Below are 27,704 nucleotides of genomic sequence, written 5' to 3'. Positions count from 1 at the left end.
ATTGGGATTAAAAATCAAAACTAACCCGCAATGCAATTTAAGAATCAAAGACACGGACTGTATCTACTTAATGCAAGAGAAGGACTCATTGAAGAGGATATTGCCTCTACAACGGCCTTACCTTCAGAACTTAAAACTAGAATAGCCTCAGATCCTGATACAGTGCGGTAATTTTATCGATATGACACATTTAAAAAGATACTAGGGGATACGTTTCCTGACCACCTCACAGCCCACCCTTAATATCGCTTCGCGTCTCAGACGTTATGTTTTACGCTTCACTCTTATGTTTCTTTATTATAGAGTAAAATAAAGATGGGCTAATTTTGATTTAAGATTACAATAAATGTAGAAAATTAAATATGAATATGTGTTTAGTGCTTATAATCTTTTTTTCTTTTCTGACCAATTTAATTTTCCTCCGCAGGTAAGCGAAACAGAGAATCTGAGGAAAAACTTAGCTGTAGAAAGGATGATTGTCGAAGGCTGTGATATTTTGCTAGATGTCAATCAAGTTTTTGTCCGACAAGGTTTGACATGAATCATTATCAACCTCTTCACGCTAATTAATTTCTTTTTAATTAAACGCTGATGTGAAGAAAAATTTTGTAAAATATTAACGTCGTTTGTTTTTGTAAATAAAAATATTCGTGATTTGCATGGCAAGGCAAGTTCCATCATGAGGTTAAAAATAATTTTAAGAAAACAGTTAAAAATATGCGTTAGAGCTTAAGATTTTTTTCAAATATTTTCTGTGGGTATCATCAGTTAATAACGAGCTAAATTAATACGTAAGTTGAAAGAGAGAACTTACAAGCCAGCCACTTTCCCCTTCATCGCAAATTTAATAAATATGTAGCCTGTTCAACTCTTAGTTCCTACGGTTACTACAACCACGGTAAATTGATTTTCGTATCGAAAAGCATAAAATTGTCCGAGTATGTATCTTTAAACTTCGTTTTAATAATGTTCAAACTTATGTTTAAACAATATTGAGCAAAGAATTGCATTTAAAGTACATGCCCGCTTTTTTAATGTGTAAGAAATACATTTCCATCAGAAGATTTTTAAGTATATAATTTATAATTAAACGAGTTAATTTTTAAAGTCTGTTTGTTTAAATTTCCAGGTAGCTTAATCCAAATACCAACAGACAAGGAGAAAAGTTATTTGAGTCGGATTGCTCATTTTAAGTCAGAAAAAGAAGCAATATGCCAGTGTTTTCTATTTTCAAATCACATGATTCTCACTAGAAGGTAAGACTCGATCAAGTAGATTGAATTTCAATTTACTCGTATTACATTTTTATTTGTGTTATTTCTACATTTTTAGCTCTTTACGATATCAGTCATCTCACTACCTGCTTCTCATTGATACGGCTATCTAGAGTATTTTTGTTAAATATGTAGAATCCTCATTACTCGCATACTTTCGAAGAGTTCAGTCAATAAACATGTGGACATGTTTCTGCTGAACGGAACTAAGCGCCAAAGAGGGAAGAAGGGAAGGGAAAGGGGGTCGGATTGGCGGATGGTGCGGAACGCGGAACTCATCACTACGTCCTGTGCTCACAATGCTTTTCCATTGCGCTTAGTTCCTTTTGACAGAACGCGCCATGCAGGATTCTAAAGTCCTCAAAAGGAACTGAAATTGGCGCTTAGTTCCGTTTGGCAGAATTACGTTCACCTTAAGTCACATGTAGGCAATTTTGAGACTAAGAAGGTTACTCTTTGGACTGTGAGGGTTAAAAATTATATGAAACCTCACTCAACGCAAAAAAAATTGTACGTTTGAGTTATTTGATTAATGATCAAGCGATTTCATTTGGTACATTTGATATTTTGAAATTACTCGAATCCAGGTGATTACAATGACTTAATATCCCGAAAAATGTTTCCATAGATGCTCATACCGCAGTCTCTAATTACTGCATTTGATCCTTATCCAGAATGGAATACTTACTTTGTTTAATTTTTGATTGTACAGAGCATCGAATGGCCGTCTGCACTTACTACCGGATGTTGGGAGGATTCCCCTCACAGACGCCATCTTGATAGAGGATCCGTCTGAACACGAGCTTAATAAAGAAGACAATGGTAAATATCCGCCCTTATTAAACCAATTACGTGAAGTATCCTTATCTCTAGTTTTAACTACCTGAGCTGCGGGTTGATTATTGAAATTGATACGCGAAGCCATAAGACAACCAAGTCGAAGGGAAAATGGAACCATTCCATTTGTTTGAAGTGGGTATTCGTAATAGACTTAGTGGGAACATGATGAACTGCAACTATATCGAAAACGTGAAGTATTCGCATCTGCAGTTCAATTGCCAGAGTTGCGGACTAATTTTTGAAATGTATAGACAAAGCTTTAGACAAATAAGACGAGAGGAAACTAGAGCGATTCTATTTTTTGAAGCGGGTGGTTGTTATGGTCTATAAGAGGGAAAATAATGGTCTGTAACCACGCACGGGGTCTCTCATGGGTTGCCGTTAGTTTATTTTTTGCCACTTTTGTCCATTGCAACCACCACCTTCCACCAATAGGGTCCTTCCGTTTCCATTCGACCTCTCTGTCTGTAGCTTTGTCTACCTATTTCAAGAATCAGCCCGCTGAACTGAACGCTCTCTTTCAGTCTTGCACTGAAACTCATCAGAGTTTATATTTGGACTGCATTTTGCAACAAGGAGATACAATTTCTGGCTCTTAGATAAAAACAATTAATCGCAAAGGGTAACTACTTTCACATACGTTGTTGTTTAAATGAGCCAGAAATTGTTGTTCCTAATAACTGCAAGCTGTGGGCCATTTGAGCTCCAATTTCAATTTTCGGTGTTTCCTGACTTTTCCTTCTAGGAATAGTGTGCACCCAGCACTTTTATACAGGGCCGGATTAAGAGGGTGGCCACATGGGCCGCGGCCCATGGCGGCAAATTGAGGAGGCCGAAATTTTTGCATTTTTTTTAAATGTGGGTATAAAAAAATCGGATTAAAAAAAATAAAATTACCTACGAGAGGTGACAAAATCTCTTTTTCCTGAGAGTATTCTAATTGCTAATTTTTTCGTCTTTCGGTGATACAAGAGACTGTACCTTTAAGAAGATTACATTTTGCAACAAGGAACCACTATTTCTGGCTCCTCCATAAAAGCACCTTACTGCAATGGAAATCAATGGCATGTATGTTATTTTTACAATGAGCCAGAAATAGTGGTATCCTTATTGCAAAATGTGGTCCAATTAGTCGATTAAGGGAAACAAAACACGCAATTTGGCCTGGAGCGGCGCGGCGCAGAGAGGAATGATGACGCGGACTTGAGATGAAAAGAAGAAGCCCTCGGCTCGGCAGTCGGCATGTAACACATATTAGCGCCTACAAGGCTGCACGAATACTTCATGCATTGCGTCAAACACAGTGCGATCAGCAGCGGTCGGCGTGAAACGCATAGCGCCTACAAGACTGCATGAATACTTCACGTATTGCGCCAAACACAGTGCGGTCAGCGCGAAATGCATAGCGCCTACAAGACTGCATGGATACTTCACGCATTGCATCAAACACAGTGCAGTTAGCGTGGCGCGGTGACGGAAGTTAAAATTATTAAACCACATTTATGTTTGTTCTTTCACAATTTTTTCGTTCATTTCTTATAAATGAAAGGCCTTCCACACAGAGATAGGTTTACGGAACTTAACTTTCGCGCAAAGTTCCGTGATATTTTGCTAGTGGTGTTAATGGGGCTTTCGCAAAAAATGTATCCAAAACGAGTAAACGAGTCTTATGCACCCCTCCCCCTCCGGCATGTTCACTTGATGGCTTTTATTGATGGCTCAAAACGAATGAGAAGGAGGTGGCAAAATACAGGCGGCCCATGGGCGGCGAGTAGGTATACCCGGCCCTGCTTTTATACCATTCTATATTTTCGGTTCATATTTGTATTGTTTTTCTCTTCAATTAATATTTGCCAGTCATTTGCAGGGAAAAACAATTTCTGGAGTTTCTTGCTTCGATTTTCCAGCAGAGTGGTGTGGACCCAGCACTATTCTACCACCTGTTATTTATTTATTGTGTCATAAATTAATGGACATGAATGAATTCTATGTTGATTTCAGGGGCTACGCACTCAAGTCCTAGCCACGCGGCAGGTGGGAGCGAGGACATATCAAAATCACCGTTGCACAATCATGACTTCAAACTAATTTTAGACTCAAAGACTGGAAACAATTCATTTACTCTTCATTTAGTTGCTCCATCGATGCAAGAAAAGCAAGCATGGATCAGTGATATTAGTCAAGTACGTTACTCTCTTTTAAGGGGGTTTACTCTATTCTTAAGGGGTAGCGATGAAGTGGGGGTGGGGTGCGGGTGCCGTTGGTATTTTAACTACTACTGTATTTTCAACCAGAGTCAGTGTTCTGCAAAGTTCGAATTAAATCCTTCTCGTGTTTTTACTGTCTCTTCTGATAAAGCTCTAGAGATGTCAAAAGTCAGTCTGGTACTTTATCTTATCTATGTGTTTATCCTATTTGTTTCGCTTTTCCTCTACACTGGAAAAAAAAACACACATTGGATCTAGAGTCCAGACTCTTGAAAACATTGACAAGAAAGAGGACTCTTGATTCAATCAGATTTAAGCTTAGATCAAAAGGAAATCCGCTCAAATTAAGAAGATTGGTTCTTGATTTAAGCTTAAATCTGATTGAATCATGGGTATTTATTCCTGTCGATGTTTTTAAGAGTCTGGACTCCAGATCCAATGTGTTTTTTTTTTCCAGTTTACCGAAGAAAAAGGCTCCAAAATATGAAAGCACTCAGACAAGATTATAGTTGTCTTTGCAAGCAGTCATACTATTATACTTTAAATACTGAATCTAAACAGCAATACGTATTTAACTATTAGAAGTGTTTCATGCAATGCCTTGATTTACTATTGCTTAAGCAGTGCTTCAATACCACAGCTATGGAATTTTAGTACTTAAATCGTCGCTCCTTCGTCGCAAGTACATATCTCGATACCCTCGTGAGCCCTAGAAAGCATTGATGTACATGTAGAACAGGGCTCACTTGGAAACTGAGATTTCTGTGTTCAGCACTCGAACAAATAAGTTTCTTTTTACTCCACTTATCCACTATAACATTATGTTGATTTTTATAAAATAGCTCTGTTCAAGCCTTTCAAGGATGTATAAATGATCAGTACTTATGAGTACTGTCGCTCTCACAGCACTCTCTGGCGCTCTGCGACGCCTAACCGCCAAAAAAGTCGGTCCTCCCACAACCCATCAGGGGGCAATTATCATTCCTTTCTTTGGCATAATGAGAAAAGACAGAATCTTTAAATTTTACGTCTGCACGAATACTTTCATATACATCGGCATATTTATCTATATGGCTTTTCCGTGCTCTTTTTTCAGTGTATCGATAATGTTCATTTCAATGATTTGCTTTACAATTCACTATCCGACACATCTTCCGTGACGATGCCTCAGTCCATGAAAAACGATCCAAAACTATTCAAGAACGATAAAGACATCAGATTTAGCCGCACGTTAAATTCATGTAGGGTAAGTTATAAATCATGCTCGTTTTTCATTTTTCATGAGCTAAATTATTTTTTTAGAAGCCTTATGTTTTCCAATATGTATTCAGGCGGATTTTGTACATGGTTACAGAAGCAAAGGACTTTTATAAACACAGAAATAAACATTTCGGCTACGAAGACTGGCCTTAAGTATACATATGGAACACTAAACCTTTAAATGTACGCTGAATGTCTCAAAATTATAATAACTAACTAATTAACTTACCCATCTTCAAAATTCTTTGTAAAGACTTTAATAGCCTAGCATGCTGAATGTCTATAAATAAAATAACTGACTACCTTAATGTATAAATGTATTAAAAAACCGACCAACTATGCATATGACCTAACTTGAACAGGGTGCTCACAACTTCAATCCTTGTCATTTCAATTTTTTCCCCTCTCTGTTTTTTAAGTATCCGAGGCACTAATTTCAGAATCTTAAACTTTTAGGTACCTCAAATTACTTACGCAACTCCGCAAAAGTTGCTAGAAAGGTTAACCGACTTAAGGTTCCTGTCGATAGATTTTTTAAATACATTTCTGCTGACGTATCGAGTTTTCACCGATGGCGTCGCAGTGTTAGAGGCTTTGAAGAAGGTGTTCTACACCGCGGATCCGCCAGACAGTGACACTAACGTCGCAGGCTCCATCATGTGAGTATCTTTCCAAACCTTCTCGACGTATCTTGATTTTTCTTACCTCTTGAGCTTCAAAGAAAAGGTTGACCTTTGCATTAAATCGTTTCTGAAATGAAATTGGGTCTCTCTGCCTCCATTCTACTTAATCACTAAAACAACTTAATTTTTTTTTCATTTTCTTCTCCAAGACAGTGAAAGGTGAAGTATACTCATATTTTGTCAACAAATCTACCTGTTCTGCGGAAAATAGGTAGAATTTATTGCATGTTCATGACACGTTTTTTCCTCAATTCAATCCCATTCTACGTATAAATAATTTATTGTAAGTGAAGTACTAACAAAAACTTTGTAAATATAAACCAAAGTTTCATCGAAATTTCACGGCGAAAACTTCGGCTCCTCGGACTTGAGACTTTGGTGTCCCTTAAAAGCTGAATTTCTTCATCCATTTAGGCAGCTTTCGAAGGAGATGTCCATCCGCTGCGACGGAAGGGTGAAAAGCAGGGGCGAGGTGTGAATGATCGATTATCGATATTTCTCCATTTGAAACTATGGTAAAGAATCGATTATTAAGGTGTCCATCGCGAACACCTCGTTTATCGATCCTTTTCCATAGGTTTAAATTGCAGATCAATCGATATGTCACAAAGCACGCCACTCCACTGGTGATAAGAAAATTATCACGTTTGGGTTGGTGTGTTGCTTGTGTTCAGATTAAACCGGACCGTTTGGGACTTAAATCACTTGGAGGATTTTATCGTTCGGAGGAGGGGGTGTTCCACCCTCTCAAAGCTTGTCAGATCCCTTCCTGAATGTGTTTCGTTTGTCTGTCAATTACATTGCGTTGAATTTCCGCCCAATTCGATTCAATCAACATTCTCGAGCAATCAGGGGTTCTTAGGATTTTAGGCTTTCTCAAATCAATTCAGCGTCTAAAAGTCATTTCGCTCCCTTTTAAACTCCTCGGAAATCACATTTAGAAAATGGAATGTGCTTTTGGGGCCGACGGAAGCTTCCTCTAATATCGAGTCGAGGCAAACATGCTTCGAAATCGGACGCATCAGGGAGAATGCCACCCTGAGGGCATTTTTTAATTTAATAGAACATCAGTGAGATCTTTAAACCATATGCTGCATCCATTTCGTTCCTGAAACGCAATGATTGCGGCAGAGCCGGCAAAATAATTAATTACTGTCTGCACGGGCTCAGAAATACACAGATGGATGCCTTTAAATCAAAAGGAGGTATATCCGTTGTGACATGAGCACGGAGATCCATAAGAGTAACGCACAAAAGGACTCGAGTCAAATATATGTAGTTATTTCTGATTTTGTCCACATTTTATGTGGAAATTAGCAGCCGTCGACAAATTATAATCTATTTGAGTTGAATTAAAACAAGCAGGAAGCTCCAACGCATTCGCGTCGGAAAGCGGCTCTGGCGACGGTTAGTTGTTACGCGTTTACGGTTTCCTTGGTAACCTTTGTTTGCTATCAGCTGATGTCGAGTAGTATGACTAGGAAGCTCCAACCACGGCATTCTTCGAAAAAAGCGCGAAAACTTATAGATTTGAATTTTCAAATTTTAAACGTAAAGTACATTTTTTCCAGTGCGAGATTAAAGCACAGACCCGTTTTGAATTATTGACAGTATCACCATGATTCCAAAAATACACTACACAACATAGCATTCGCTCACAGGAAAAAGATATCAATTAAAATAAAATCAGTCCCCCCTAAACAGCAGAAAATGGCGCCGATTCCCATCAACCAACGCGCGGTCTCTCCAATGTAACATGGTCCGTTGATACTCCCCAGCTGGGACCGTCCGGAATAGCAGCTCTAATGCAAGCACCAGAGCCGCTAAAAAGGTAAAAATCCATAGGCAATGGAACCAGATAAAGAGCGCCGACTTTAATACTTTTAATTCAAACAGACATTTTTTCCATCCTGAATATCTAGTGTCAACAGCACACTTGCGAGTTCATATAGTAAAATCAGTGACTTTAGTCGGGTTTAGTTCGGATAGGCAACTAAACTAACCGCCTGGTAATGCGGAAGGTATCACCGAATTTGAAGGCGCTTCGAGCCGAGATAATATACGATTAAACCTCTCCCATGCCGATGCGAATTATTACAATTTCTCGAATTAACACGCATGCCGCTTGCAAATAGGGCTGTCCCCGAACCGATATTTCGCTCGTTGGTTCGTACGAAACGATCGAGCGATCAATTCGTAATCGTTCACTTCGAAAAAATCGTTTCGAAAGCCTGTTTCGATCGGCAATCGAAATCTGCTCGATTGAAATCCGTTTTGAATTTTTTTTTTTTTTTTTTTTTTTTTTTTTTTTTTTTTTTTTAATTAAGTAAAAATGTACTACTGGCCCTTACGCGGCATTAATTACGGGGAGTTAATGTTCGAATAAAGCTAATCTTAAAACTAATGTTATACAATTTTGTTTTTAATTTTTTTTTATTTTATTTTGAACCAATTACATTTTTTCGATTCGAGCAATCTCATTAGGATTCCCGTGGGACAGCAAGCAGCAGACGATCGAGCAGTTCGATCGAGCAGTTCGATCGAGCAGTTTCGATCGAAACAGGTCTTCGAACGATCATCGAAATAATCGATCGATCGATCGATCGGTTCGGGGACAGGCCTACTTGCAAATCGTCAGCGTTTGCTGGCTACACGCGGCATCTATTCGAGGGGATATTTGGACCGAGTTTAACAGAAAGGAACCAAGCCACATCAGCTATTGCGAAGTTTAACTGGGCAATTAATTTTTTTACGAGAGAACGTTTGTTCGGATTTCTTTGAAAATTTTGAGGAATTTGCTTCGTACCATGGAAAATTTTCACTGAAATTTACACAAAAATCCGCACAACCGTTTTCATGTAAAAAATTAAATTGCCCAATCAAATTTGGCAATAGCTAATGTGGCTTGGTTCCTTTCTGTTTAACGCGGTCCATTTCTGGTGAGTGAGGTTGAAAGAGGCTTTAATCTGCGTGACACTTTCGCAAGTTTCATTTTTTTTTACCGGTGTTTTTGACAGGTCTTTAGAGGGATACGCAGGTGCGGATGAGAACATGTCATGTCTACAACTGCGCGACCCGTCAGAACGGCGTCGCAGTAGTTGCATCTCTCCGCGCAGAGTCAGTGGCGCCAGCTCTGTCTCAGGTCTCTCAGGTTTTTCACGATTTTTATCAATTATTCTTCCGATTTTACAATGTAGATGATTTGGACCGCGTTTAACCCATTGACTTATGATTTAATTTGACCCTGCCGGGCCAGGAATTACGATTTAATTTGGCGAAAATCAGCAACTTTGAACACTTCAAAATAATCCAGAAATTATTTCTCAAAGGGTGAAAATTGACAAAATAAGCATTCACAATACAACGTTGAAGAAAAATGGTGAAAACTTTGAACACAATGATTTTTTTATGTGGTTTATAGCTGTCAAAATCGCAAAAATCGCAAGATCAGCGAAAATCAGAAAATTTTGAGGTTATTTCATGTGCAAACGCACAGTAATATGAAAATACCGCAACAAAACAAGAAATTACCGTACACAATAAGTCATAGGGTGGCCACACTACTCATATAAATATTGATGAGAACGCAATCTACCGGAGAATTGCCGAAATAACGCGAACAATCAGCGGACGGCTCTGAGCCGTCATTGCAGAGCTGGCCCAGCGCTGCGATGACGGCTGGGAGCCGTCATTGTAAGTCAATGGGTTAACAGAAAGGAACCAAGCCACATCAGCTATTGCTAATTTTAGCTGGGCAATTTAATTTTTTACGAGAAAACGTTTGTGCGGATCCCTTTGAAAATGTTAAGGAATTGGCTTCGCACTGTGGAGAAAATTCACTGAAAAACCAAAAAAATCACGAAAATTCGCACAACTGTTTTCATGTAAAAAATTAAATTAGCCGATTAAATTTGGCAATAGCTGATGTGGCTTGGTTCCTTTCTGTTTAACGCGGTCCATTTGAGGTATTGCCTTGTTAATGACGAGAGCATTGGGCTGTTTATTGAAATTGATAGACAAAACAACAAGCAAAGAACAAAAAGTGAGTCACGAGAGAGAAATATAGGTGCGCAAAAATTGAATACATGTGGTTAGTTTCCCTCTGCAAATAGATGATTTTGTAGAAAAGCCAGATATTGTGATCATACATGGTAGAGTTTTGTCCTATTAGTCCAACCCAGAGAAGATGAACGAACCAGAACATGGTGCATATCGATTAATTTAATTTATTAATTGATACGTTTTACATATCGACGGTAAAACTACCATTCCACGTATCTCGTTTGCAGTGTTTTAAAATCTCTGCCTCCGTTTTATTTTTTTATTTTTTAAAGGAAAACGAAATAATATCATACCTCGTGGTTTTCACAGGATTTTCTTCGCACAGAGAAGAAAAATCTCGCAAGTTTTCAAAAATTGACGTTTAGCAGTTTTCCATTTAAAAAAAATAAAGTGTGACAGGAAGTCTGCAACGTCGCAAACCGAGATACGTGGTCTTGCAGTTTCACCGTCAAAATTTTGTATGTATCAAGCAATGCATGCAGGGTTCGCATATTGAAATACAAAACGTTTTATAGAAATGTTGTAATGGAGAAACCACAATTTGATCGAAAAATTTTAAATCCTACGTAATCCTCACACACTTTTCATGATGCGATCCGATTTCAATCACCTAATAAATATTTTGTAGAATATTCATTTGTATTTTTACTTATCATTGCGTATGTGTAATCGTTGTATTTGTTTTGTTTATTTTAGGATACGGCTCCGAAAGTGACAAAGACCGTAGTGCTAGTTATGATTCTCAAGGTTATTCGAAGATACCAAGGAAGCAAAGTTTCTGTCGATGTGAGTTTGATTTCCTCAAAATTTGTGAGATTGTAAAATGGAATGATTACCTTATTACTTCCAACAGGCTGTTATTCACTGGAAAAAAAACACATCGGATCCAGAGTCCAGACTCTTGAAAACATCGACAAGAAAAAAAAACTCTTGATTTCAATCAGATTTTTGCTTAAATCAAAAGGAAATCCGCTCAAATTAGGAGCCTTGGTTCTTGATTTAAGCAAAAATCCGATTATGAATCAAGAGTTATTTTTTCTTGTCGATGTTTTTAAGAGTCTGGACTCTAGATCCAATGTGTTTTTTTCCAGTGTTTCACATTTCAGAATAATTGATTTTACGAATACTTCAGTTTTAATTTTACATTTGATAAGAGAGCGAATTAATAGAAGAGAATTAATTTTGTATTTTACTGGAATATTACAGAGCCTGTTTTATCATTAACATGATTTAAGGGTTCCAGATATGTGAGTAGGATAGCACTCACTCGTGATGTAGTCATGTCAGGGTACACTACTTTTGTCAGTGGCAAAACTGTGTACTTTTGCATTCCGCCACTTGAATTATTTCGAATTCGGCCAATATTTAAATCCAATGGCATCATGATTGCTTATTTTTCTTTTCAGTCGACGAAATCAAGGAAAGTTGCCAACAGTCGAGCTTCACGAGTCCGACTCAATCGCCGCGTCGAAAAGTAAGCATCCGCGTGGAACAAGCCGACCAGCAGACCCACCTCACACCACCCACCATAACCACGTCTGCCAGCAATGAAACTCTTATAGGTAAAGTTCCCAAATATCTCTAACACAGTCAACGCGTTGTTCACACGATTTGAGAGTAGTGAATGTCTCACATTCACACTTTTGTCTCTCTTACCAAAAATCGACACATGCGCAGATATAGTGCTCTAGGTGGTGAGAGAGCACGCAACTAACAGGACTCTCTTGCCACCTAGGGGTGCACTTTTACGTGACGACGAGTATATGTGTCGCAGGCAAATAGTAAAATTAGGCTTTTTGTCAAATGCCTAGGCACATAGCCAAATATTCTAGCTAAGATTGAAATTCTGATTATTTTCCTAATTTTAGACAAAATAATTAATTGACCCCGTGAGAAAAAATTATCAGTACAAATTTGCATCACAAAATAGTATTTTAAACGATTTTTAGCTCCTGAGTGGACACTTATCTTGAAATTTTCAGCATGTCAGAGAATACAGCATTTTTAGAATTTCAACATTTAAAAATATGAGAAGCAATTTAAGAGGAAGAGACAAAAAGAGTTTGTAGGTTTGATGAGATATTTTTCCACACATATTGAAAACTCGTAAGCTCTCCGCCATAAATTCACAAAATTTTGTAGACAATCAAAATTTAGCTATCTGCTTAGGCATTTGAGAAAATGCCTGATTTCACTTCTGTCTCTCTGTGCGCCGTTCTCTCTGACGCCTTCAGAGAATCAAGTATGTAATGCGTCGAAATCAGCACGCACAACACGTCGGTAACAACAATTGCCGCAGACGCAGCTGAAGGCGAATTGCTTTCGCACATAAAACGCCTTCAGAGAATCAAGTATGTAATGCGTTGAAATCAGCACGCACAACACGTCGGTAACAACAATTGCCGCAGACGCAGCTGAAGGCGAATTGCTTTCGCACATAAAACGCCTTCAGAGAATCACGTATGTAATGCGTCGAAATCAGCACGCACAACACGTCGGTAACAACATTTGCCGCAGACGCAGCATAAGGCGCATTGTTCAGTTTACAAAAAAGGATAAAAAAATAGTATAATATGGACTGAGTTCAGCAGAAAGGAACCACCCCATATTTTGGAAAAAATTGAGTTATGAGTGGTTTTAACTCAACCACTGCTCTACTATCTACTGCCAAAAATTCAAAGTTTTTGTCGGAGAAAATTTTGTAGAAATTGAACTTAAAGTTTATATTTTACATTGAGTCTTATGCAGGAGCCAAACTTTAAACCTCTTTTTCTCGGTTCGATCCCGGTGTGTCTTGGTTCCTTTCTGTTAAACTCCGTCCATATGCACTGTGAATTTTTCACATATTTGATTTTAATTTCACGGAAAAAAATAAATTGCTGATTCAACAATTCAATTGCTAAAAACAGTGAGTGCAATGTTTCAATGTAGATTTTACAACAAGAAAAGTGCTACTTTAACCACCCCCGTGGTTAAATTAGTTTACAATGTGGTTAGAGTAGCATTTTTTTGTTGTAAAATCTACGTTGAAACATTACACTCACTGTTTTTAGCAATTGGATTGTTGAATCAGGAATTCATTTTTTTCCGTGTTTGTATCTGTTTCATGAAAAATCCAGACGGTGTCCCTCGGAGCTCCTCCTCCTCGCCAAGCAACGTGAGTTCGGTGACGCTGGTGGGCTCGAACGGCAGCACGAGCAACTTGAGCAGCGTGACCCTGGTGCCCTCCGCGGAGAGCCCGGTCGACTCGAAGCCCGGCGACCCGCAGACCTCCATCTCCTCCTCGAGCTTATACACCGCCGCCTCGTCCTCCTCCACCCACCAGGACCCCGTCTCCACCCAGCCGGTCATCAAAGAGTGCTTCCCGAAAAAGTCCGAGAACTGCCTCTCGCCCAAGGTCACGAAAACCAAGAAGGGGACTCACAACGTCGACCCCAGTGTAAATAGTGTACGCAAGCAATCCGTCAACCTACATCTCACGTCCGTTGGACAAACCGGCTCTAACTTCCATCTGTGAGTATTGAATACTATCATCACTCGGTGTTCCTCCGTAATTTTATGAAATTTTGCAATGGACCACTAGCCAAGGTACGAATTTAGGCAATCTGATACATGTTTCTTAGCCAGACTATCACGCAAAACACGATTCAAGCGACGAAAATTACTGAAACCAACCTCTAACGAAGATATTAACGTTTTTAATTCACATTGGTTACGAGGAATTTGAACTGCCCGCTCACAAGAAACTCAAAGCTCTACGTGGGTCATTTGCGCACTACAACGGTTTCAGCGAGCTTCTCAATCGAACATTGTTCATGTCCCACCATGTGTTGTTCAAACTAAAAGCAATTTGTTACAGCTAAGCCAGAGCGTCAAGATTGAGGTTGCCAAATTTTTTTATGGCAGAGACTGTCATGACATCGTTTAGCGTGCGATGTGAATCACGTAGAGCAATGAGTATTCATAAGCGAGTGGTTTGAATTCACGCATCAAGAATCATTGAATATCATCGTAAGAAGTTGGTTTCGGTAATTTTCGTTGTGCGCATCGTGTTTTACGTGAAATTTTGGTTTCGAAACATGTATCACAATGTTGAAATTCGTACTTTGTCTAGTGGTCCATTCTACGTCAGTGGTGATTTGCGGGTGTTGGTAGCATTTGGTCTCGTCCTTCTGAGAAGCCTGCCGAAAATTGGATTTTTTGCCCCTTTCTGGGCGAACTCAGGATAGGGTGTTATTCAAATGTGGCCTATATGATACCTTATGATAAGACGAACCGCCAATGAAAGTTTTAGCTTGGACTCAAAGCTTGTCTTGGCAGTACAGCGCGGCAAATTTTAAATTTTATATAATTGAAATATGCTAATATATTGAAGTATCTTGGTTGAAAAAACTACGGTTCTAGGGGAGGGGTAGGGGAGGTACAGTAATACCAACTGATGACACTGTTAGAAGCCAAGGTTGTCAGGAGTTAATCAGCATATGTGCCGAATCTGAGAATGAAAAGTTATACGTGCTGAACAATTTTGTTGATAATTTAGCAAATGTTGGCAAAATTATTGTATTTTCTCCTGAAATCCTGTTTTCCTAAAAACTATCAGCACTTTTGAAATTTGAGCTGAAAGTTTTTGAGATTTTGTATTGATTTTTCAAAAATATGACTGAAGATTGAGTCACTGTTTTATTTTTGATTAATTAGACTAGTTTTTGCAACAAGGAACTGCAATGTCTATTGTCTAGCTCAATTTAATAAAGCCTTATGTACAATTGGTTTCCCCGTAAACATGTGTGTTTTTACAAACTAGCCAGAAATTTTAGTTCCTAATTGCAAAATGTTGTCCAAGTGGAAGTAAATAATCGACTAATAACAGTTAATCAAAAGTTCAATAATCTATTATTAATCAATCGCTGATAAAAAAACAAAAACTCAACTATAGATTGAGCTGGGTATTTTTGGGCAATTTGGGACTTTGATGAAGACGCAATGGTTACTTGTTAAACAGGGGTGACGGGCAAGGAGTGGACTACCGTAGACGAGCTTCTGAGAGCGTGGTGAGCGGGCATCCGAACTACCTCTCCGGCGCCGGCGCCAAACAGAGCATCGTCGTCGAGGACACCAGCAGTGATGCCGAGGACAACCGCTGCTTCGAAAACTGGCAGGCCTCCACTTCTTCCAACTCCCGATCTGGATCAATCATGAGCACCACCTTCACCGTGAGATATTTTTCAAATTTCCATCACCTATCTGGAAAATTTGGTTTTAAAAGGAACTTATTCCAAAATGACCGACGTTTTCCATTGGCAGGCATGAACTCATCTTAAAATGGACGTATTTCTGCTAAAAAGAATTAGCAGGCTGATTGTCGAAACTGATAGACAGAAACAAAGCGATAGACAAAGAAGACATAAGGAGTGTGGAGCGATCCTATCGGTTGAAATGGGTGATTCTTATAACGAACTCTAAACGAATTTCATTACAGCGCCTGGATGCAACTATTCGCGCTCCATGGATGTCCGTGTTGCATACGCTCGGATTGAAGGCGTTTTGAGTTGCCGGACTCTGCGCTTTGCCGGCGCAGCTCAGCACAGCATTGGGCTGTGCTGATTGTGAGAGAGTCCAAAATGACAAAGCGTCCTCAATCCTTCTTTTATAGTACAAAGGCACATCTTAGACACGAATAGTTGTACAAAGGTTGCATCGCGACATTGTCAATTTTCGGGAAATGCTTCGATTGTTTCATTGAGGCACCGTTGCACAGTGGAACGAGCTACTAGAAGAGGTCGGGCGTAGGTTTTTTTTGGCTAAAATTTCAAATAATCATGTTTATTTTGTCATAAATTCAATTTCAATGGATGTTTTTGAAAGGAAATTTCACGGAAGAACCAATTGAACCACTTTTAAACCATTTTGTATAATATTTTCGAAAATATAAGCTTTCAGAGTATCCAGATCATGTCCAACTTGTCCCATTGATTCGATCCATTGTGCGTGGGCCAGAATAGGCCTGGCAAAGAAAAAATTGTGAGGTGACCAGTTTGTTTTATTCGGGTCCAGTTAGGTCCTTGGTTGTCCTCAAAGAAAGCCTGAGGTGAGCTCGCCGACTCAAGTGAAGGGTGGAGGGATGACAAAAAATGGTCCCCCAAAAACAGCTTTTAGTGTAATATAGCGAGAACTAAGCGGTGTAGAGAAAAATATCACGGCATGCGGTGATTTTGTTCCGGACAACATTTCCTAGAAGAATCATGTTCAATTTTTATAGTAAACCTTCTCCTTCTCTACCTCATGAAAACTCAAGTTTCTCTTCAGATTGACCCCAAAACGACCCCTCTCGGCAATTTACTGCATAAAACTTGTGTGCTGTCTGACCACAAAAATAATTGTGTAGTAATGTTTTTCCTCATTTGATTTCCGATTAAAATTCTTTCCACTATTTTCTCGTGTGACTATTATGCGTCCATAGCTCCTGCGAATATAGTGTACCTCACTACTGTCTGAAATAATTCACTCCAGCCTGTAGCAGCATGAACCATTCCTTTTATAACTACTAAATCAGTGGCGTGGCGTGCTTCGCAATATATCGAACGATCTGTCATTTAAACCTTTGGAAAAGGATCGATTAATAGGGTGTTCGCAGCGAACACCTGAATTATCGATTTTTTATCACGGATTCAAATGGGGAAATATCGATAATCGATCATTCACGCCACGCCATTGTACTAAATTTAACTTCAAATAAACGGCTATTTCTGATAGTGCATTTTGCTCTTTTCAGGGTCACCACGGTCGGAGATCTGTTCCGTCCGAATACGACGGGAACCCGTCTCAACGGCCCAGCATTCAACACGACTCCCCTCAACACTCAACAAAATCGGGAGTCGTCATCACGTCATTTAGGCAGTCTCAACGCCGGTAATAGTTTAGTTCGTGTTTCTCAACACGTCATTTTCCCCTGTAAATATTAGTCAAAAATAGTTTGCAGTAGCGGTATTGATTGTAGGCACTTCCCCGAAATCTCCAAATGTATATTACTTTATTTCTGAGTCTGAAGCATGCGTTATTCTGCCGTGCGAAGGAAAAACGTCGTATGAGCGTCTAGGCGTTGCCGAATTTCTTTTGATAAATCAGGAATTATGGAAAAATTTATAAACATTTTTCTCCAATTTCGATTTTGTTGATAAATATAAAATTAGAGAATATCGTTCGTAATTTGACCCAAGTAGTGTAAAAAAGAGGAAAAATATTGATAATTTTCCTGAAAAAAAAAAAAAAAAATATTTAACTGAGGAAATGTGGCAACTCTCGAATGTTCATACGGCATTTTTCCTCAGTACGGCAGTAATGCTAGTGCAATTTTCTAAACTTCAGATGATAAAATTCCCGATGTAAATATTGGATGAACTCAAGTAATTATGCCGTAAGCTATTTAGCTCATACACCTAACGCACGTAGTGTAAACACCCGAGAGCATGTGACTTACAAAAATAAAATAACCCATGGCTAAGTTTAGTCCAGTAGTTAGTAGTCTAGTGCACTCCTAACTAAGTTTCCTTGTCTATTAATATCAGATATATCGCCTGCAAAAAGTACAAAATACGAAAGAAAAAATTCCTATGATTTTGGAAACTTTAAGGTAGGTGCAAACCTCCCTTAAAATTCACAAAACACGTAATTTATTTCATTTCGCATTTTGTATTTTTTATGGCAGCAAATCATTATAATCCCTTGCGAAGATCAATCTCACAAGTTATACTTCTGAATTTTTCTCAAGCTCTGCAAAAATTGTTCTTTTCATGATGTTGTGTTAAGGATCTCTTTAAAATTCTTTTAATCACTATGTACATCATATGGGACTTCCATAGGAAAGAGGAGAGCTGTTACGGAAATGACTATAAATTTCAAGGACGGCCTCCAGCGGGTTAATTGTTGAAATTGATAGATAAAGCGATAGACAAAGAAGACATAGGGGTATGGAGCAATTCTATTGGTTGGATTGATGGTTGTTGTGGACTAAGGGAGTAAATGATGGACTAACTATGGGTCTCTCGTGGGTTGCCTTTAGTTAGTCTATTACCTACCTCCATTGTCCATTGCAACCACCCGCTTCCACCAATAGAATCCCTCCGTATCCTTTTGTCTTCTTTGTCTATTGCTTTGTCTATCAAGGTCAAAAGTCAGCCATCGGCCTTGTTCATTCATTTCTCGTCGCCTTTTTGAAGTGAGAGCGAATCTCTATTTTTGAATGAGCCCTATTATCCATATAACTCCATGCTTTCGAGGGCTCATACGAAAATCGGAATACGCTCAGTTTTGTGTTTCGTTTTCTTATTTCGCCGAAAGAGTAAATTGACCTGCAAATATTGGATAGCCCGCGATGCGACGTTTACAAAGAGGTGGGTTCTTGGATTCCTTTACGGCTCACTCGATGGGTATGTGTTTCAGAAGCAGTATCTCCACAGCTGCGTCGGCCTTCGCGATAGCCACGTCGGGGGCGAGCAACCCTCGGGACGTGAGCCCCATGTCCAAAGCCGAGCAGAACCGGATCGGGAGTTGTCGCAACAAGCGGAAGGAGTCCGTCCTCTCCACAGCGGCCACCATGCGCGTCCTCAATGTTCTCCGCCACTGGATATCCAAACATCCCCAGGTACATGTGAGGGACTTGGACTGGGTGGCAAAATTTCATGAAAAATAAAATCTTGAAATTTCACGAGGAAGATTTCTGGAAATTTCACGAGAAAGAGTTCATGAAATTTCAAATATTTATGAAAGACATTGAAAAATACCGGTTCCTTTTCATGTTTCACAAAATGTAAAAATTCCGACTTTTTTCTATTTTTGCGTGTTTGAGTGCGGTTGCATACTCAAGCCCCTGAAAAATATGAAATATTTCACAACCTCGTGAAATTTCATGAAATGTTTCACTGATTTTCCAATCTTTCATATCTTTCTTACGTTTCATGCTACCCTGGGGGCTTGGAGGACAAGGCGCATAAGTGCAATTTTTGAAAAATTAAGATATTAATAATATCAAGTAAAACTAGTCTCAATAATGCATATTCTGTGGAAAATTTGCTCCTCAATTCCAATTTTTAACATAGAAAGTATTAAATTGCTGATTTAACAATTCAATTGCTAAAAAAAGTAACAGCAATATTTCACTGTAAATTTTACAACAAAAAAAATGCTACTGTAACCACCCCCGTAGTTAAATTAGCTTACAGTAGTAGTTAAAGTAGCACTTTTGTGTTGTAAAATTTACATTGAAACATTGCAGTCACTTTTTTTAGCGATTGAATTGTTAAATCATCCAATTTTCCGTGAAGAATCAAAAGTTAGATTGAACTTTCTTTCCGCCATAAGGATCCATGCAATTTCAAAACTTCGAACGCATTTTTTTTTTGTTTTTTTGTTTTTGTTTTTGTTTGTTTTTTTGTTTGTTTTTTTGTTTTGTTTGTTTTGTTTTTTTGTGTTTTTGTTTTTTGTTGTGTTTTTGTTTTGTGTTGTTTTTTGTTTTTGTTTGTTTTGTTGTTTTTGTGTTTGTTTTTTGTTTGTTTTTTTTTTTGTTTTTTTTTGTTTTGTTTTGTTGTTTTTTTTGTTTTTGTTGTTTTTTGGTTGTTTTTGTTTTTTTTGTTTTTTTGTTTGTGTTTTTTTTGTTTTGTTTGTTGTTTTTGTTTTGTTTTGTTTTTTGTTGTTTGTGTTTTTTTGTTGTTTTTTGTTTTTTTTTTTTTGTTTTTTTGTTTGTTTTTTTTTGTGTTTTTTGTTGTTTTTTTTTTTTGTTTTTGTTTTGTTGTTTTTTGTTTTTGTTTTTTTGTTTTTTTTTGTTTTGTTTTTTTTTGTTTGTTTGTGTTTTTTGTTGTTTTTTGTTGTTTGTGTTTTGTTTGTTTTTTTTTTTTTTGTGTTGTTTGTTTTTGTTTTTTTTGTTTTGTTGTGTTTTTTTTGTTGTTTTGTTTGTTTTTTTTGTTTTGTTTTTTGTTTGTGTTTGTTTTTTGTTTTTTTTGTTTTTGTGTTTTGTTTTTTGTTTTTGTTTTTTTTTTGTGTTTTTGTTGTTTTTTTTTGTGTTTTTTTGTGTTTTTTTGTTGTTTTTTTTTTGTTTTGGTTTTTGTTTTTTTTGTTTTGTTTTTTTTGTTTTGTTTTTGTTTGTTTGTTTTTTGTTTTTTTTTTTTGTTTTTTTGTTTGTGTTTTTTTGTTTTTGTTTTTTTGTTTTGTTTGTTGTTTTTTGTGTTTTTTTTTTTTGTTTTTTTGTTTTTTTGTTGTTTTTTTGTTTTGTTTTTGTTTTTTTTTGTTTTGTTTTTTTGTTTATGTTCACGGATTAGTAGATGCCCATCGACACCTCGTCTTATCAGCAGTAGTATATATCAGTATATGATCTCTTTGATAGATTGAGACTGTAATTAGATTAAGATTTTAATACATGTATTTATATGGTCCCTATGTATAGATCGCTTATGTATATTTCTGAATCAGTAAAGCATTAAAAAAAAAAAAAAAATTCACGGAATAGCAAAAACTCCCCTTATGCGCCTTGTCCTCCAAGCTTCTCATATCAAACGCTCTTTAAACTTAGTCGGCAGTCTCAGATAGTCTGTGAAGTGATGATTGATGAAGAATCTCCGCTCGCCATGCGTTTCGCCTTCAATTTTGCGCTTAGGCATAATCACTTCCGTTGCGCTCGATAAGTTGTATCAGTTCAATTGAACATTCCTCGAGGTTATCTTGTCACTAATTGGACGGATTTAATCAGAGTCAGCCTGATGGCTTCAGCGAGCTGATCATTGAGACGATAGACAAAGTGACTATAAGAAGAAAATGGAATGATCATACTGGCTGAACCATGTAGTTTTATAAACTACGCAGGAAAATGGTGGATTTTCAAAAGGGTCCCTCGAGGGTTGCCGTTTCTTAGTTTGTCGCTTACCTCCTATGTCCATTGCAACCGCACCCACCCGCACCGATAGGATCGCTCTATTTCCCACTTAGGACAAATATGAGAGGAAATTAAGTAATGTGAAATGCAGTTTGATTGATTTTAATTTCATCCGTCCGATTGTTTTGATTAGATAGCCGAAGATTCTATCCATTAAAATTCATTATGCTTACATGTCCTTTAATTTTGAAGTAATATTTCCGTTACCTCAGTTTACGTAACGTGACATGATTTATGGTCCTTTTACGATTCTCAACGGACGTAAAAAGCTACACCTAATCTGTTCAACCTATTTGACCTAACACCCCGGCTTGATTGATTCTGTGCAGGATTTCGAGGGCGATGGGTCGCTGAAAGAACTATCGTTACAATTTTTGGAAGATATTTTATCGGGCCCAAATTTGCTACCGGCTGAACACAAAGCCGCCACACACCTACAACGGCTCCTAACCAAGGAAGACAATGAAACCAAAACCGTCGACTTAAACGCTCTTCTCACTGTTCCTCCAGTAAGTTTCACGAAACGTACATTTAATTCGACATTTAAATTGACATTTAAATTGACATTTAAATTGAAATTGAAATTGACATTTTAATACATTTAATTTACAATTAAATTTCAATTATTCATTTTTTTAATTCAATTTCTTTTGAATTTTTTATTTTTCTATTATTTTTGTGTACATTTTAATTGATAAAAAAGGGCCCTCCTGGCTGTCGTGTGGCCATATCTTTAAGAAGACGCTTTGAGAACACAAAAATTGAGTCAAAACATTACTGTCCTCAATTTGAAATTCCTCAGCCCTCATTTTGACGGCTCGTCGTCCTTCTTTGAAAACTTTTAGGTGACTTTTGTTTTGCTCTTTCAGAGTATTTCGCGAAAATCACGCGAAAGAATTGCTTTAAAAAATGAAAAATGAGCCAAAAGGAACACTGGGGTCAAGATTTCTTGTTTCCCAATTTCACCATGAATCTAAATGAGTTGCGTTTTTTTCAGAACTCCAGCAGGGAAACGATTGAATCCTTGTCAGCACTGGAGATAGCTGAGCAAATGACGTACTTGGATCATCAAATTTTCGTGGCCATCCGATGCGAGTGAGTATTTTTTGACACTTTAGAAAGTGAGATGTTTTCTTAAAGCCGCGGAGGACATCTTTTCGATCGCTGCTGCGTATTTGTTGCGATCATTGTAACAGTTCTGTTGAATTGACTTTAATTTTGACTGAAATGGACAACATGGACTGAAAACATTGATATCTATTTTTCGTTGAGAGTTTCTAAAATCGTTTCATTCAAGCACAACTTAAAATTGCAATCTCAAATATTTCATTTCCTCTCAATACTGAATTTATCATTCAAGGAAGTAGTGCATTACGGACTCCTCCGAGATTTACCCGTGGCTTTAAATGGTTTTTACCTGTGCTAACTCTTATGACTGTTATGCAGTATTTATTTTCTTCTTTAAACTTTAGTATTTCAGGGTCATTTTTGAACAAAACGTTTCAATTTTTTTCCTGTATAAAAATCTACTCTTTTTTGCGTCTGTCAATTACAGGGAATTTCTCGGTCAAGCGTGGATGAAAGAAGACAGAGCCACAAAAGCACCTCATATCACGCTAATGACGAAGCGTTTCAATGAGGTAAGCTTTCATGATCGTTCATTGAGTTAGCGCATGACATTCGCGTAAAATAAATTTAGAGTTCCTTCATAGAGGTAATATTGATTTTTCTTGTTTTAAAAAAAAATTGCCTGCTACATTATTTAACTCATTATAGGTAATAATATTTTCTTATATTATCTGGCCCTCTGCCTGATGCGTGAATTTAAACAGTCGGAGAGCTGATAAAACTAGGATCGTGAACAGTAAACACTCTCCTCAATAGGATACCTCCTTGCCGTATAAAAATGATCAAACCAGAATTCCAATCTTTTAATCTGATACATCGCTTATAAACGAAAAACTTCTCTCTGAATTCCTTCGACGTAGATACTTTGTTGTTGCTAAAAATATCCGTAAAAATATTATCATTTTTAATTGACAAAATTAGTATCCTTTAAATGTAAAAGTATTTAAGTATTGGTTGATGTGTTTAAGTTCCATGTTCAAGTGATGGATCAAATCCTTTAACCTTAGTTATTTTATGTTTTGTATTTTTTTTTTTTTGGAAGTTTTCTTATTTTCTGTTCATATTTGCAGTAGCAAAATTTCAATTTCATATAAATGCATTAAGTTGAGGAAATGTGAAAAATTTCAGGTTTCACAACTAGTCGTATCTGAAATTATCCGTCGCCCCAGTGTGACAACACGGGTGGCAGCGATTGAAAAATGGGCTGCAGTTGCTGACATTTCAAGATGCCTACATAACTTCAACGGCGTGCTCCAGATATGTGCAGCCTTCAATAACAGCACTGTTTTCCGCTTGAGGAAAACTTGGGAGAAAGTCTCCAAATCAGTGAGTTTCCTTCATCGGCATTTCCTACAGGTTTTCCATTCCCACGATGACGACAATATGCAAAATATTCGTGTCTTTATTCCTGACAGTAGACACCTCGTTCGCGTTTTATTTTACTTTTAGAGAAAACTTATTGACAAAGTTCCTCTTAAAAAAAATCTGAATTTTTCATTAAAAAATATGACAATAAATTGATTTTTATATTCTCTGTGTCAGACGTGTATTCTATGAAATTTGTCACGAGGGGTTTTCTTAATCGCTGGGAGTCTGATACTTAGTTGATTTCTGTGTAATTTTAGGCCTGAAACCAAAAATGGCCGTATTTTTTTCTTTACTCTGAAATTAAAAATCGTCATATAAACCGGACGCTCGGTGTTTCATACCATCTCAAATATTCGGTTTGTCGAACTTAACTTTTGGTTTACGTAAGCGAATGTTCGACATGTATGATCAAACTTAGTTCGTCAGTTCACTTTACTGCACAACCGAATTAGTTGGGATGATAAGGAACACCAAACTTTGGCACATACGACCAAACTTTTTTTTCATTGTATTTCCCCAAAAAAGCCCGTTTTTTTTGAGGAATACTTAAATTTTTTTGGGGAAATTTGTGTTTACTGGGGGAAAACGAGACTTTTTTCGGACTAGTGATAAAAGTCATGTAAGGACAATAGACTATCCGTCCAAACCCCAGTTTCTCGTGTTTTTGTTTTGTTTTGTGTGCTCAGGCCTTCATGATTCATTAAGGTGGCCCACAAAAAATGAATTTCGGAAATTTATAGCCGTAACCCCTAAATCGGTTACAGCATGTTCAAAAACACGGAAAATGAAATTTGGGGTCAATCGGACAAAATTAACCCGACGCGCAGTTGCCATTTATCCCCGCAAAAATAGCGAATTTTTACTGTTTTTCAGTAATTTTTCGCTCCCAAAAAATAAAGTCGGAGGGGTCTGCAAATTAAACAGATGGCAAAATTAGTTCATAAACTACACCCTAGTGAAGTTTTGGACCCCCTCCATGCTTTTGACCCGACGCGCGGTTGCCATTTTCACGCATGAAAATAGCGAATTTTTGACTGTTTTTGATGATTTTTCCCTGTCGATAAATTAACGTTACAGATGCCTAAATTGTAATCAGAGTGTGAAATTAGTAGCTACGATGCTCCCAATGCTCCCCTTCTGATAATTTTGACACGCTGCGACGTTGCCATTTTTCTGAGCAAAATCGTGAATTTCGACTTATTTCAATATCATCTCTCTAGACCTAAAAAAAAAACTCAGGAGCCATCGAAAAAGTGCGCTAAAACACGGTGATTATACCATGAGTATCTTCTTTGAAAATTTGGACCCTGTAAAATGTTTTACTCGGCGTGAAGTTACCACTTGGCAAACAGTGGTTGACGGTAATAGTCAATTTTCATACGTTAATGCGCCTTCAATTACATTGGATACTGTGCAATACTTTCGTGGTGGAATAGTTGCATTGGCACCTACAAACCTAACAGGGATACTTCACTCATTGCGCAATGCATGCAGTATCCCTGTTAGGTTTGTAGGCGCCAATGCAACTATTCCACCACGAAAGTATTGCACGGTATCAAATGTAATTGAAGGCGCACTAACGTATGAAACTTGACTGTTACCGTCATGGTGTCAGGGGGTATTTTTTAACGAGGAACTTGAATCTCAACTCAAATTTTTAAAATTCAAAAATCCAAAATGGCAGAAATTGCCAAAAATGTTATCTTGAGACTTTCGAAATCTAAGACGGTTGACTGCCTGACCGGTCAGGCAGTAAGGTAACTTCACGCCGAGTAAAACATTTTACAGGGTCCAAATTTTCAAAGAAGATACTCATGGTATAATCACCGTGTTTTAGCGCACTTTTTCGATGGCTCCTGAGTTTTTTTTTAGGTCTAGAGAGATGATATTGAAATAAGTCGAAATTCACGATTTTGCTCAGAAAAATGGCAACGTCGCAGCGTGTCAAAATTATCAGAAGGGGAGCATTGGGAGCATCGTAGCTACTAATTTCACACTCTGATTACAATTTAGGCATCTGTAACGTTAATTTATCGACAGGGAAAAATCATCAAAAACAGTCAAAAATTCGCTATTTTCATGCGTGAAAATGGCAACCGCGCGTCGGGTCAAAAGCATGGAGGGGGTCCAAAACTTCACTAGGGTGTAGTTTATGAACTAATTTTGCCCTCTGTTTAATTTGCAGACCCCTCCGACTTTATTTTTTGGGAGCGAAAAATTACTGAAAAACAGTAAAAATTCGCTATTTTTGCGGGGATAAATGGCAACTGCGCGTCGGGTTAATTTTGTCCGATTGACCCCAAATTTCATTTTCCGTGTTTTTGAACATGCTGTAACCGATTTAGGGGGTTACGGCTATAAATTTCCGAAATTCATTTTTTGTGGGCCACCCTAATGATTCCTAGACATAATTTATTTTCCTCTGATGCTTCACGCAGACTTAATTATTTCGACATCCCCATAAATTATTTTGTGATGATTTCAGAGTAAGCAAACGATAGACAAGCTGCAGTCGATCGTGTCATCTGATGGCCGATTCCGTAACTTGCGCGACGCCCTGCATAGGAGTGACCCTCCCTGCATCCCGTATCTCGGCATCTACTTGACAGATCTCTCGTTCCTGGAGGAAGGAACGCCAAATTTCACAGAGGACGGTCTCCTTAACTTCGCCAAAATGCGAATGGTATGCTTACGATTTACAAATCTTTTTCATGTAAAACAGTTATTTTTGAGTTTTTTACATTTTATACTTGTCCATGCCTAATACTGAAAAATGATTTTTTTCCAGTTGCGTCTTGAAACTCAAAATCTCCGATTTGGAGCAGTATTATCCAAAACAAATCTATATGCATGAGAACTTCAGAAAATGTTCTTTCTATTTGCTTCAGGCTGCTACGTAAATTTCTTCCTCATGCCTGAATTTTTAGCGATTTCAAGGACTACCAATGTTGTAATACATTTGAACAAGCAAAGTGTTTACAACAAAAACGTCTCTTGGGCATGAGTAGTTGCTGTAAAAATCATACGCTCATAACATCGCGATATCAAAACTATTCATGTCCAAGCTACGTATTTGTGGTATCTAAGCAGAATTGAAGCTACTCTGTCATTTTGGGTGATATCAGTATAGCCTACCACCGCCGCAAAGAGCCGCGGGTAAAACGGTGAGTGTCCGGCGAGTCAAAACGCCTTCAACTTGGCGCGTATGCAATATGGACATCCATGGCGCCCGAATAGTTGCATCCAGGCGCTGTGATGAGATTTTGATTGAGATTGAGACGAACATTTCTCTCACATCTGAACTGGATTCCAGAGTTGCCTGTTGTGTCGATGAAGTAAACTATTACTGATTTTTAAAGCAACATTATTAATTTTCTAAGGAGTGCATTGATTGTTTACCGTAATGATATGGCTTAATAATATTGACTAAGAGTTGAAAAATACAAAACAAAGATCGAGGCTGGAAGGTTATAGACTAGGTGGGAGCATCTAAAGATGTGTACCATCAGTAAATACTAATTTCTTTTTGGGTGGGGGGGGCAGACAGATTTTTCATTATTTGGTGGAGGGTATGAACACGATCGACATGAATCGATCGAAAAATGAAAACGTAAATCGATCTACACTGATTCGATCGACAACCGTGGATCGATCGACATAAGTGAATCGATCGACAAAACCATGCGTCGATCAACGAACCCGTAAATTGTTCGACAAACCTGTGAGCCGATCGAATTTTGCCGATCGAATCACGTCCATCGGTTCACGTTTTGGTTTTTCGATAGATTCATGGCGATCGGATCTATACCAGTTTTTTTAAATTAATTGGACGTATTTCTGTCAAACGGAACTATATGCATTATGACTGTTATGAATATCGACGGTGAAACTACCAAACCACGTATCTCGTTTGCGGTGTTTAAAAATCTACGCTCACATTTTATTTTTTTGAAGTAGACCA

General features: G+C 37.9%; 1 protein-coding gene across 6 annotated transcripts in view; it reads left to right on the top strand.

The window, feature by feature from the left end:
• LOC109032298 (ras-specific guanine nucleotide-releasing factor 1) overlaps positions 1-27,704 on the top strand; it is a 71,073-nt gene that overhangs the window by 39,438 nt on the left and 3,931 nt on the right. For 2 of the 6 annotated variants that reach the window (XM_019044366.2, XM_019044374.2), the window contains exons 10-27: positions 428-530; positions 1,130-1,256; positions 1,987-2,096; positions 4,116-4,297; positions 5,418-5,567; positions 6,038-6,240; positions 9,282-9,415; positions 11,023-11,112; positions 11,733-11,888; positions 13,446-13,839; positions 15,329-15,539; positions 17,099-17,235; positions 18,766-18,967; positions 21,577-21,756; positions 22,245-22,342; positions 22,803-22,887; positions 23,504-23,701; positions 26,229-26,426. In XM_019044366.2, the coding sequence (XP_018899911.1) occupies positions 428-530; positions 1,130-1,256; positions 1,987-2,096; positions 4,116-4,297; positions 5,418-5,567; positions 6,038-6,240; positions 9,282-9,415; positions 11,023-11,112; positions 11,733-11,888; positions 13,446-13,839; positions 15,329-15,539; positions 17,099-17,235; positions 18,766-18,967; positions 21,577-21,756; positions 22,245-22,342; positions 22,803-22,887; positions 23,504-23,701; positions 26,229-26,426 (2,958 nt within the window). The remainder of the gene's footprint in view (positions 1-427; positions 531-1,129; positions 1,257-1,986; positions 2,097-4,115; positions 4,298-5,417; positions 5,568-6,037; positions 6,241-9,281; positions 9,416-11,022; positions 11,113-11,732; positions 11,889-13,445; positions 13,840-15,328; positions 15,540-17,098; positions 17,236-18,765; positions 18,968-21,576; positions 21,757-22,244; positions 22,343-22,802; positions 22,888-23,503; positions 23,702-26,228; positions 26,427-27,704) is intronic. The other 4 variants (XM_019044401.2, XM_019044393.2, XM_019044388.2 and 1 more) reach the window with 3 other exon arrangements.

The sequence above is a fragment of the Bemisia tabaci genome, chromosome 5, assembly GCF_918797505.1.
Source record: "Bemisia tabaci chromosome 5, PGI_BMITA_v3".
Classification (NCBI taxonomy): Eukaryota; Metazoa; Arthropoda; class Insecta; order Hemiptera; family Aleyrodidae; genus Bemisia; species Bemisia tabaci.
Note: the sequence above shows the minus strand (reverse complement) of the source record. Positions and strands in the feature narration are given on the sequence as shown.